A 12,626-nucleotide genomic window follows, 5' to 3' on the forward strand; every position below is an offset into this window, starting at 1 on the left:
AATACCTTTCATAATATCAGCGATTGTATGTTCTACAGACCATAAATCAGTAACTTTAAATAATATGTGATGCTTAATAGTAATTATTACATGCATTTAAACGACTTTAAAACGAAAATGAGAACCAGGTTCTCAATTTCGTTTATTTTTTATTGGATTTGGAAAATTGTTTTAATTGTATTATTAGTTTTATTTTAATACGAATTGTAAGCTCTTATCTATAAATACGAAAGAATAACTGACTGACAGACATCAACGCACTTCCCATACTACTGTGGAGTTAGAGACTAGCACCATGAAAATTTATATATGGGCTTACAAAGTATAGTTATGACAGAAGCGAATCCGCAGGTAAAGCTTGTATTTTATGATATGACATGACATTAAATAAAATATCATTTAACTCAATATTAGATTTAATCTAGATTAAATAGAATCGTGTTCTAAGTTTGAAACAAAATACGTACACCAATTGTTCTATTTTAAAGACGTAGCCAATTCCGTTCGAAGAATGCACAGTATTATTGTTATCATTGCTTGTTATTCAATTAACGCCCACGGGATTTGAGCTACACGAACCCACGCAGACGTATCACCTGCGGTACATTATTTTTATTATTATTAAAAAGACCATTCTTCAAATTACTAACAAAAAATTCAAGGAACATTTAAAAGCTTTAATAAGTTATAAATCAATGGAAATGTTTACTCCTGAGGGTCTTTATTAAGCATATAAGTATTTTTACTGAACCGCAACATTGCAGCGACCAGCCGAAAACGGCTAAATTGGCTTGCGAATTATTTATGTGGCGCCTGTTCGATCGATAAATCTAAAAGCTAATCAACTATTAAATATGTTAAAATAAATAGCTACGTTCTGATCCGAAGGCTCTCATTAAAATAGATTATGTCTTAGTTTAAACGAGATCCGGACGTGTAACCGTTATTAGTACACCATTAAAAGCAAGACATATGCACACATCTACTTTATGAATGTTAGAAATACATTTTTACATAAATTTCGAGCGTAGGTATAAACTTCTATTGCTGTCATTTGACTGTCGTGGTATTGCATTATATTTAAGAGTTTAATTAAAATTATAAAAAAATATTTCGGTAAAAATTCGTTCGTATTATAAAATAAAATATTAAATAAACCGAGATCTATTATTTTATACGTCGCAGTAGTGAATAGATGTAACTCGCAAGTGAGTGAAATTAAATCGCAATTTGGAATTGGTGCGGTTGTGGTGTGCGATTGCGTCGCCGCCGTGACCCAAACAAGTTGCTATTTCGAGATAAACGTCGCCATAAACGGCTTGTGCGATCATGCATTGACGCAGACCTCATAAACACAGTCCTCTACTTTCTAATAAACGCTGCTTTGTTAGCTCTCTAATGCCATCAATCAATGATTTCTTAATAAAAAAGATATTACGTAATCTCCATCTAATTATGTATTAATTTATGTTGACAACTTGAGTGCCCACTTAAAAGTATTGCATCAAATATTTGAAGGTCTATAACGTTTTTATTAATTAAATAATTTTTAAGTTAAAAAAAATATTTTTGGGTAACAATATAAATTTATTTATTGACTTCATGAGTTCAATTTTATTTGATGAATCATTTCAAAAGATAGAGCAAAGTCAACAAACAATTATAGTGTTTTGTAAAAAAATTGAAGGTCGATGAATTATATTGTGAACAGATGGTCAAATGGCGACGCGGAATGGATAGAGCGCCCGCCTAGCAGCGCTAGAAAACCTGAAAACGGCACGTGGCGTTCTAACAGTACAGTGGGATGGCAGGACTTTAATACAATACGCAGGGAACCGAGGAGATCCGAGGGTAACAATGTTGAAGGAAACTCTGGCCTCACATGGCTACAGAGACAGCAACAGAAATTGAGAGAGAAAAAAGAAGCCAGGGAAAGGGTCGCTCGACTTCCGCTCGAGTGGGACGCGCCTTCCCGACATGTGCGCAGATCAGCTAGCCATCGGTATGAATATATATAACATATTTATATCTATCTGATTATAAACATTTTATTATTCCTAAAATATTTAATTTTGTTAAACAGTGTGGATGGATATACAAGCGACACTACCGCGTTTGCTGATGACGACGATGACTTCAGTGTACCGCTGCATGTCAACACGCGCACTCCTCTCAGGACTGACAGTATAAGTCCACAGGCTCCAGACAGGTATTACGACATTTATGTCATTATGTGCGGTTGACCGATTTCGGCCACAGGGGCTAGTTTCAAAGACTAGCCAAGTGCCCAGGAGATTTTATTATGTAATTATGTGTGAAAACGCAGGTATACTCTCTATTAATTCACTCTCGTATTTCGATGGGATGATGATGATGATAGCATGACTTTAAGTGCTTTTCAAGGCACAAGAGTATTCCAATTTTCAATGTCAAAGCTCCGAGCTGCCACTAAAAATGTCTTAGCAGATAAACCCAATATTTTTTTATTAGCGAATGTTGGAATCCGGGCAACCATAATTTAGTATTTCATGTGTGTGTGTGTGTGTATGTGTATGTGTGTGTGTGTGGTAGGAAACGCCTGTCAAGCCGTAGTGGAGTAAAATGGTGAATAAGGTTTTAATTTTTCTCTTTGATACATGACACAAATATAACTTAACTTACCTATTCGGACTGTTACATATGTAATAAATGAGTGTTATTTTATCTTCAGGACCTCATCTAAGAAAATCATGTATGAAAAGATGACGTTGCGCGAGTGGAGCACGAGCAGCACCCCGACAAGCACACAAGCGCCTGGTCTACTGTCTCTTGCGGAGCCTAACAACAATGACACCATTGTAATTTATTATTATATTTTATACCTATATATATTTCTAAATCACAAGCAAAAATATGTTGCGGACGCCGGTATACATTGATAGCAATACGGCTTGGTTTGCACAGAATATACTCGATGTTAGCATGATATGAAATTATACCTATTTATTTTGTAGTCTAATTTATATGACATAATGTATATACAAAATTATTTCAATGTCATAATATAATATATAGTCATAGTCGTTGGAATGCGCCCTTCAAGTAACATAATTTTATATATGTTTTCTAGAGCCGCGAACGGTCGGAGAGTTGGTCACGAAGCTCGTCACGGGCGGGCACGCCGGCGTTCCCCACACACCCGCGTACACCCTATCCGCCCACGCCCACGCCCTCTATAAGCGCACGACCGCCGAGATCGCCCACTGTCTCCAGGTAAGCATGATTATGACGATCATTACCAGTATTGCTAAACGTTATTTAGTTAAATCTTTGATATGACTTATAAATTTTTTTAGGTTGTATTTTAGTAGGTAGTTTTTTTTTTATCTTATTCTTATTATACCGCTTTCTTTATTAACCAAGTAAGTAATTGCAGGAAAGAGCGCGAAAGTAGCCCTGAGTCCGAATACCGAGTCTACAACGGCGTAGGCACCGCCAGCAACGGCTCGCGGCGCTCCAGTGTGAGCGCGACCGAGCCGCAACACGTCGCGCCGGACCGTGTACGCTTCGCACGCGACACCAGTCACTACTGGTACAAGCCGAATATATCGAGGGATGACGGTAAGCATTATTTATGTATTAATATTAAAAAGAGAATCAATTAAATCGAAAATTAAAAGTTAAAAATTACTGCACGATTTTTTAAACGCTTTATTTCACCTCCCGTATCCAATCCACAGCGGTGGCAGCTCTACAGCAGCTAGAGGAGGGCGCATTCATAGTGCGAGACTCGAACTCGTTCCCGGGCGCGTTCGGCCTAGCGGTGCGCGCGGGCGGCGCGGGCGGCGTGCGACACTTCCTCGTGGAGCCGACGGCGCGCGGTGTGCGCCTGCGCGGGTGTCCCGACGAACCTGTCTTCAGCTCGCTGTCCGCGCTTGTCTACCAGCACACCGTCACACCACTCGCGCTGCCCGTCCCGCTCAACTTACCTGAAAGGTGATTAGGAAACATCATCATTAATTAGTATACTCATTTGAAGTTTTTAAGATAGGAAGAAAGTAATCATAAAACAATACGACTTTGACAAGTTCCTAAAAAGCTTGTTCAAAATGTCCAATACCATATAAGTCAATTGATATCCAATTGATTCAATGTCGTTTAATATCGATAGAGACCCTTGGTCCGGCGGGAGCGCGAGTGCGGCGGCGCGCGCTCTGCTGGCGACGGGCGCGGCGTGCAACGTGCTGCTGCTGGGCTCCGAGAACACTGAAGCGCTTACCGGTCCTGCCGCCGTTAAAAGAGCAGTACAAAACATTCTCCAGAAAAAGGCAAATTATATTTTATTAATAAAACAATATTAGAATGTCTGCTTTTATGTTATTTTATCAAATTAACTTTTTACATATAATCTTAAAAAATTAGGAAAGAAATAGTTTTAATTAAATTCTAATTTCTATGTTTTGCTCAGCAGACGGCGGGCCACGTGGTTCACTTCAAGGTATTCGGCGGCGGCATAACGCTAACCGACGCTGCACGCAAGCTGTTCTTCCGGAGACACTACCCCGCCACCGGTGTCTCCTACGCGGGACTAGACCCTGACGAGCGCCGATACACCCATCTTGATGGCGGGACACAAGCAGACAAGTACATAACTATATTTTCTTATAAGCATTAAATTGTTTGATATTTATCGTAATTTTGTGTTTTAATGAGTGATAAAATGTTGTCATGTTTGACACCTATTGTTATATAAAATAAATTAATGACAAAATCGCTATATTTTGCAAAAAAAAATTTATCGTATATTGATCGTCGTTAAAATCTGATATGATGATCATATTAAATTAATTGAAACTCACCATGGGAACTAGAGCGAAAACTCATTTGATTTAGTTCTTCATAATTTTCTACTGTCTCTGATCTATAATTATTTAGATTGCAAGTGGTTTATCTGAATTGCTTGATTACTATCGTAAGTTCTCTAACAAAATATATCTTCGCAGACGTATATTCGCGTTCGTGGCGCGCGCGTCGTCCGGCGCCGATAACCAGTGCCACGTGTTCGCGGAGCTCGAGCCCGAGCAGCCCGCCACCGCCATCGTCAACTTCGTTAACAAGGTCGGTACAAAAGCTAAACATCTCCGCGTTGAAAGTATTATTGACATATAGAAATAGAGCGCTCAACTTCGAGTTTGAATTTTTATTCTCATCACACTCAAAAAATGGTTTGGCTTTTTTCACCACGCTGCTCCAACACCCATTTTGGTGGATACACATATGACAGGTTTTTATCTGACATATACAGTTATCCTCGTGTTATTTTCATTAAGCACCGAGCACAAGATGAATTTTCAACGCAAATTAAACGCAGGATGATAAACCAAATTCAGTGATGCTTGCCTCGGTTTGAACCAGTTTGATTTTTTATTTTATAAAATAGTTAGGCGGACGATCAAATCGGCATCCCGGTTATAAAAAATACGTTGTAAAAAATATTAACTGCTCCTTACATTACCAATGTGCCACCAACCTTGTGGACTAAGGTGTTATGTCCCTTGTATATTTATGGAACACAGCAATACTAATTACTGTTGCTTTGCGGTAGAATATTTGATAAGTGGGTAGCGTCTACCCAGACGAACTTGCACAAAGACCTAGCAGCAAGTTAATATACATTTGCTTAAAATAAACTGAGCTATTTTGGCTAAAATACTTTAACGATATTCTTATTTAACTATCAATTAAAAATATCTTATGAATGACACATGTAATGTTATTTTGTATTCTGTTACAGGCTCTTCTCGGGAACTCGCAGAAGAAGGACATTATTTAATATGTTAAATAATTCGCAAACCCAAAACGAGGTAGATTTCTCGCCCCATCGTGAACTAACAATACTCACTTTTATGTGTCAAACACGAAGACAAATCGCGATTCTTATTCCACAAATAAAATCACAATTATGATTTTCTATTGTATTCCACTATCTATAAATAATGTGTATTTAGTTTATGAACAGGTTTATATTGGTTTTTATAAATTATTTTCAAAGATTATGTACGCTTCATATTCACCAAGTACGTTGTACTACTATAATTATAATATAATAACAAATAAATATATATTATATTAATAATTTAGTATAGAAAGAAACTAACTAGTCTCATCATATAATTTAATATAGATTAGAGTCGTGCGTGCCTAACATTACTGTGTTAATGTTTATTATTATAATATAAGATATCATGAGTCCATAGTAATTTAAATAAAATAAAATTATGTTCAAGTTATAGTTGAGAACAACCATACATACGAATGGCTAGCTGCCTACAAGTACAACGAATTGTCAAACGATATATTAGTACAATATTGTCTACATAACAATAATATTAAGTTCACGACGTAGCTTTTAAAAAGCTGACGCATAAGTCCAAAAAATTCCAACAAAATTATTTTAAAACGGAAACAACACAAGTAGAATATGCCTTAAGATTTTGTTGTAGAGCTTCGATAATTCAATTTATGGTAAATACAGTAAAATGCTATAAATAAAATGCCTTAACAGTGATCTAATAAGTTTAATAGATTAATTATATCATATAAAATTTTAATGGTTAAATTGTACCCAGTTAATTTAACATTTATATCTATAAAGTATGTAATAACTGTTGTCAAATGTATTTATTGGTTATAATAAATCATTTAAAAATTATGTTGGTGTTGTTTAGTGATTACATAACACATTTTTTTTATTATTATTAAGTAAGTTTAGTTATTATCAAGTCGTCACAGAACTTATGACTGTTACTTTTTATACATGATATGAAATTGGCGTTTTGTACGGGAGGAATATAAAGTATTTTTTTTTAAATATATATAATTAATCAAACTATGCACCGTTGTTATCTATGCACTTTTGCCATCTCATAGGTAGTTCATTGATCCCTTTACTAAAAAAACCATGGGGGCGAATCAATAAACTCTTTGAAGACGGTTTGGACTGCCGCATCGGAGTTGAATTTTTTTTCTTGTAAGAAGTTTTCCAAATCATGGAAAAAATGGTAATCTGTTGGAGCAAGGTCCGGGGAGTAAGGTGGATGTCGCAGACATTCCAATTGTAGCTCATCTAACTTCCACTAAGTTAGATGAGCTACAATTGGAATTTTTGTTTGTTGTGAAGTGTGTGGTCTTGCGTTGTCCTGAAGCAGCAGTGGCCTAGAGCGATTGACCAATCTCGGTTGTTTAGCAGCTAGTTCTTCCTTCATGGTTTGCAGTTGCTGACAATAGATATCTTCCGTAATCGTTTGGCCAGATTTTAGAAAGCTGTAGTGAACGACACCTTCGCTAGTCCACCAAACACTCACAAGTAACTTCTGAGTCAATCTTCGTTTAGAGCCGGATTTGGCTAGGTCTCCAGGGTTCAGCCATTGCGACGAGCGCTTCCGATTATCGTAAAGTATCCATTTTTCATCACAAGTAATGATTAGATTTAAAATCCCTTCATTATTGTGTCGGTTGAGCAAAGTAACACAGCAGTCGACGCGTGTTTGCAAGTTCGATTCGCTCAATTCATGAGGTACCCATCGTTTAAGGTTTTTTACTTTCCCGATTTGCTTCAAGTGGATTAATACAGTTTTATCACTTACCCCGAAGCCTGCAGCTATCTCTGAAGTGCTTTGTGATGGATCCGCTTCCACAATAGCATTTAATTCTTCATTTTCCGCTTTGGTCTCCGGCCGTCCACGGGATTTGTTCTGAAGGTCGAAATTTCCAGAACGAAAACGTTGAAACCAAAAACGTAACGTGCTTTCTTTTGCGACACCAGCGCCGTACACATCATTAATCTTCGAGCTGTTTCTGCAGCACTGGTATCACGATAGAACTCGTACTCGTAACTATACCGATATATCATGTTTTCCATTGTACGGTAATAAGCGATGCCAAAGAAAAAAAATAATGAGAAAAAAACAAATGAATGACTGTACTGTACAAAACTCAAATGTACCAGCTATATGAATTTATAAATTTGAATTTGGAATTCTTAACCAAAAATGGTCAGTACGACAAAACGCTAATTTCATATGTAAGGACCTAATATATTATTAGGTCGGATTGAAAACTAAAAACATATATATAATGCATTGTTTCTTTCCACATATATTATAATTAGCTGAGAGACAAATTCAATAATATATTCAAAATGAATTTATTATTTAGTACATAAAATCTAATTTATTGTGGTGCTAATATATAAATATGAATGAAATGATAAATGAATTTCAACAAAAATCAGAAAACAGGATGCCTTATACCAGCATTTGTATTTTGAATGAAACAAAAAAAAACTACTTAGTGAGATTATTTATTTTAATTATTATACATGAATTACGATGAAATATCATACCAGCCATAGACATTTCACAAGAACTTATATATTTTACATAATTATAGTTAAATGATCTCTTAAAATATTGATTTTTTTTCCTAGTATTTTTTACGGTTTATCATTTGTAGCTTCGTGTATTCGGTACGTGTGTGTCATCAGTCTTCTGAACGGCCGAATCTTAAATGTCCGTAGTCATCGAAGGAGTCATCTGCTCGGACTGGACGATTCCGTATCAAGCCGTACTCTCGGTAAAAACGTCTCGGTTGAATGTCGTCTTCTTCTTCTGTAAGTGATAAGCCCCGAAGACGTGTCCCTTCGCAACACCGCATTGAAATTGCTAGCGCGATGGTCAGTGCCAAAGAGATTACTGTTGCGAGACGCATTTTGACTCGAATAATCTGCAAAGAGATGTATAGAGACACTAAAAAAGTATATAAATATGTTGCCAATTTAAACATACATTCAATTTAAGAATAATAATTCTCCTCCCGCCGTAAGCGTTGCCGGGGTTAGGGGTCTTTGTACCCTGAGAACCCCCTAGGATTTGGAGGCCTGCAGAGGCGGGCCAACCGTCGGGGCGTCACGGTAGTATGCGCAAGCGATCCCGTGACGGCCCTTGAAAAGGCGCTGTGGGTACCGCTGGTTTTTTAGTGGGTATTCCAGCGCATGCTCGGCGCCGGCGAGTCCCACATACCCCACTTCAAGTGGGGGAAACGCGTAAACGCGTTTTTCCAGCGAAACAAAAAAAAAGTCTAGCTGTAGTGCTAAAAATGTGTTGTATAAGTTTTTAATAATTAAATTTAGTTTAAAAAATTATTTCGTTACGAGCCCAGAAGGCCCAGCGAAAAGAACACCTAAATCCAAACCTAACGAAATTAAAGCCGGCAAGAACCATTGACACACAAAACGTCGTATTGTCCGCCACTGGTGCAGCATGCATGCATTAAGGTCCTTTGTTTAGAATTGGGACATTAACTGTCACTGATAAATTATAATAAAATGACATAGAAACTTTTTTTATATACCTAGTGAAGGTACTAAAACTTTTGTGAAATAAAGTCTCTCCGACAAATTATACTAAAATTCGCTACTGACAAATATTGAGTTATTTTCCTTAGGAACGAAACAAAAATAGCGAAAAAAAACAACAGTTCATAAAATTTTTGCCATGAATTATGAAGATAATAAAATTTTACATTAATTAACCTATGGATTATTTTTCGGAAACAAAAACGATAAATAAATGATGTTTTAATTAAACATAATACTAATAATTGACGCATTATTTCTTTTTATTTTGGCTTAAAAATTGTATCTAATATTGCTTACCACTTGGTCGTGAAGCTGCCAATGAGATAAATGAGCTTTGGGAAGACTATCTATCATTTTTATACTGAGGCCGCAATATCGAAAACAACGCCTCCCCTTTTTAATATTCTCCTCGCTGGCTTTTCTTGGCTGTGGTAATTGACATATTTCAATTATTATTTCACACAGAATTGATCTTATTAGTGGCAAAAAAACATTCTTTTAAATAACAAACGCTTATTTTATGGATGAGAAATTATATTTGAAAAGAACTTTGAAGTGAGTTTTTATATAACTCTAGCAATCCCACCTGGCTTCACACAATTAATATATTATGTAATTGAGTTACTAAAAGAAAATCAGTAACTGTTGTGTTTCTCGCCGATTCTTGTCGGTGTATTCCGAACAGGTGCCACTAAACTTGGAAAGCACGTAAAGCCGTTGGTCCTGCGCCTGAACTCTTTCCGGTCGTGTCGGATTGCCGTCCCATCGGATTATGAGTGTTAGGGAATAGAGAGTGCGCCTGTGTTTACGCACTCACTTGTGCACTATAATATCTCCTGCGTAGTTGGCTAATCTCTCTTGAGATTGGCCGCCTTGGCCGAAATCGGTCTGGAGGACATTATTATTTATTGATATAAATACATAAAAAACTATAAAAAGGCCGCTATGAAATCAAAACGAATACTATCATCTTCTTTAAAAAGCTTTAGCTATAGTACCTATAATACCGTAGCGACTAAAGCTTAGGAAAATTAAACTTTTTTATTAACAATTAATTTAATAATCATTTATATTTAAAAAAAACGCAAAAGGTTAGGATGTATGCATTTGGATCTTTGCTAATACTTAAATGATAATTAAAATACAATACATAAAATTATCCCGCCTTTTTTCCATGACATGACTTTTAAAACAATGGGTGCAACTACAACAGAGCTTGAGACATTTGAACAGCAATTTATAGAATTAATTAGTGAATATCAGACACTTTCGGTATGGTTTTTTGTTTCTTAAAAAAAAACAATATGTAAGTTTGTATTTTATGTTAGCATTTATAATTGATAATCGGAAGCCCTAACATTTTAAGTTCAAAGGATAAAACATTATTATTCAAAAGTGGAAGTTAATTCCGATAGTTTTCTTTTTATAAAAAAGGCTTCCGAAAAGCAGTTGCGTGCAGAGTTTCGTAGAGAAGCAGCGCGTGCAGAGGGAGCAGAGGCGGCGCGAGATGCGGCAGAGCGGTCTGCGGCGGACTCCCGCGCTACCGCCGCCGCCGCGACCGCCGGCGCTGCACAGGCCGCTAAGGCACTCGCATTAGCACAAGAAGAGCTTGTCGCTGTTAAAATGCAATTGGAAATATCAGTGAGTGTTTAACGTGATAGCAGGTAACTAACATTTCAATAATTTCTTCAATTTGTAAGTAAAATAAATGTTTCTGTGTTTTCAAAGGAAAATCAACGCAAGCTCTTTGAAGAGAAATGCACTGAGATGTCCGATAAAATGAGTTGTCTCGAAAGAGAATTACAGCAGTTGCAACCTCTACAGTGCGCATACGGCACCATACAACGTCAGTATGTCGAATTACAGGGACGCATTCAAATCGCAACAGAAGAAGCACGAAGGTTTTTAATCCTTATCAATATAATGTGTTTCTGTTTCCGCCTATTAACGTGGTTCATATCTTCCATGTAAAAAGCGAGGTATCAAAACTTGAAGTTGAACTTCGAAGAGTAGAGCGCTGCGCCGGCGCCGGCGCCGAGCTGCGCGAGCGCGCGCGACTCGCGGCCGCAGCGCACGCGCGCGAGCGCGCACTCGCCGCCGACGAGCTCGCGCACACCACACGAGAGCTGCAGACAGCCAACGGTACTGAATATAGTGCCGATTTATTGTTTTTAATATACAATTATTGTGTTAGACTTATCAACTAAAAACAATGTCATCGGTTTTCAGCTGAAATAGCCCGCCTCAGAATTAAAGTAACCGAGTTACAGTATCAATTATCCAACGAGGAGTCCGTTAAGAAAATACATGATCCGGAATGTGAATCTTTAGTCGAAGTGCGGGCGGCTTTAGAAGCCGAGAGATCAGGAACGGCTAAGTTAGAAAGGGCCTTAGCAGCGGCTTTAGCAGATAATGCTGCGTTAGCATCTGAATTACATAGTAAAGATAATAATTCAGTCGACAAAAAAACTCCATTATTAAATAATGCGTCGTCTAATATATGCCCTATAGATTTATTCCTAGCCGAATAAAAATAATTTGGATATATATTTTTAATTTAAGAAATGATAATAAAAACATATGTATTTATTTGTTATTTACTATAGGATCCTAAATTTACAATGGAATCTTAAATGAGAGAACCCGGGTTCGTTTGTTTAATTATCTCGTTCTTCAGCTTTACAGTTTTTAATATATAACATAAGCTCTAAAATGTTTACTGCCAAAGATGAATTAGATGAATTTTCGTTAATTTGCATTCTATTGAAATGTAACTCGTTGCAATACATATACATATAATAAATTAGTAGAAATCATGTAATGTACATTGAATAAATGTATCAAAAAACGAATCTAGGCGATAAAAAAAAACAATAACAGAACACTAAAAAAAAGTGACTAAACACTAGTGTATATTTTTATCCGATTCCTCGAAAGGCGGTTTTATTACGATATATTTGGAATAAAACCGCCTTTCGAGGAATTCGCGATCAACAGGTAGTAAACAATAAATATGGAATTTTTTATAATCATCTCAAATATATCTGCAAACGTCTGCAAATAATCTGAAGCTCAAAGTTAAAGACATTGAAAAAACTATTGTGGGAGAACCAGCTCACTAAATATTCACCTTTTTGCAATCGAAACGAGTTTCCAAATTATGACATGGAGTGTTTAACCTTATCTTTTAAGAATATCAAATGATGTGCATGCATTTTGCTTATTCCAT

At 36.7% G+C, this 12,626-nt stretch overlaps 4 protein-coding genes across 12 annotated transcripts in view; 3 read left to right on the forward strand and 1 right to left on the reverse strand.

Annotated features, from left to right (window-relative positions):
* Positions 1–6,691, forward strand: part of LOC126781428 (tensin-1) — a 101,222-nt gene extending 94,531 nt beyond the window's left edge. For 7 of the 9 annotated variants that reach the window (XM_050506399.1, XM_050506403.1, XM_050506401.1 and 4 more), the window contains 10 exons: positions 1,712–2,002; positions 2,084–2,209; positions 2,711–2,837; positions 3,110–3,252; positions 3,416–3,600; positions 3,720–3,975; positions 4,151–4,307; positions 4,448–4,623; positions 4,983–5,097; positions 5,774–6,691. In XM_050506399.1, coding sequence (XP_050362356.1) covers positions 1,712–2,002; positions 2,084–2,209; positions 2,711–2,837; positions 3,110–3,252; positions 3,416–3,600; positions 3,720–3,975; positions 4,151–4,307; positions 4,448–4,623; positions 4,983–5,097; positions 5,774–5,812 — 1,615 coding nt within the window. In that variant the 3' untranslated portion in view covers positions 5,813–6,691. The remainder of the gene's footprint in view (positions 1–1,711; positions 2,003–2,083; positions 2,210–2,710; positions 2,838–3,109; positions 3,253–3,415; positions 3,601–3,719; positions 3,976–4,150; positions 4,308–4,447; positions 4,624–4,982; positions 5,098–5,773) is intronic. The other 2 variants (XM_050506400.1, XM_050506402.1) reach the window with 1 other exon arrangement.
* Positions 1–12,626, forward strand: part of LOC126781458 (enhancer of yellow 2 transcription factor-like) — a 67,208-nt gene that overhangs the window by 26,002 nt on the left and 28,580 nt on the right. The window lies entirely within an intron of this gene.
* Positions 8,354–10,087, reverse strand: LOC126781461 (uncharacterized). The gene is made up of 2 exons (XM_050506454.1): positions 9,695–10,087; positions 8,354–8,763 (listed from the first exon to the last, which is right to left on the reverse strand). The coding sequence occupies exons 1-2, from the start codon at positions 9,749–9,751 to the stop codon at positions 8,521–8,523; spliced, it is 300 nt and encodes a 99-aa protein (XP_050362411.1). The 5' UTR covers positions 9,752–10,087; the 3' UTR covers positions 8,354–8,520.
* On the forward strand, positions 10,592–11,928 carry LOC126781113 (uncharacterized). The gene is made up of 5 exons (XM_050505935.1): positions 10,592–10,669; positions 10,832–11,038; positions 11,126–11,298; positions 11,373–11,539; positions 11,627–11,928. The coding sequence occupies exons 1-5, from the start codon at positions 10,592–10,594 to the stop codon at positions 11,926–11,928; spliced, it is 927 nt and encodes a 308-aa protein (XP_050361892.1).

The sequence above is a fragment of the Nymphalis io genome, chromosome 3 (assembly GCF_905147045.1).
Source record: "Nymphalis io chromosome 3, ilAglIoxx1.1, whole genome shotgun sequence".
NCBI lineage: Eukaryota > Metazoa > Arthropoda > Insecta > Lepidoptera > Nymphalidae > Nymphalis > Nymphalis io.

Coding starts and splice junctions, on each gene's coding strand:
- LOC126781113 (XM_050505935.1), top strand. CDS start 10,592: ATGGGTGCAACTACAACAGAGCTTGAGACATTTGAACAGCAATTTATA. Junction 10,670..10,831: donor GTGAATATCAGACACTTTCG/GTATGGTTTTTT, acceptor TTTATAAAAAAG/GCTTCCGAAAAGCAGTTGCG. Junction 11,039..11,125: donor AAATGCAATTGGAAATATCA/GTGAGTGTTTAA, acceptor GTGTTTTCAAAG/GAAAATCAACGCAAGCTCTT.
- LOC126781461 (XM_050506454.1), bottom strand. CDS start 9,751: ATGATAGATAGTCTTCCCAAAGCTCATTTATCTCATTGGCAGCTTCAC. Junction 8,764..9,694: donor GGCAGCTTCACGACCAAGTG/GTAAGCAATATT, acceptor ATCTCTTTGCAG/ATTATTCGAGTCAAAATGCG.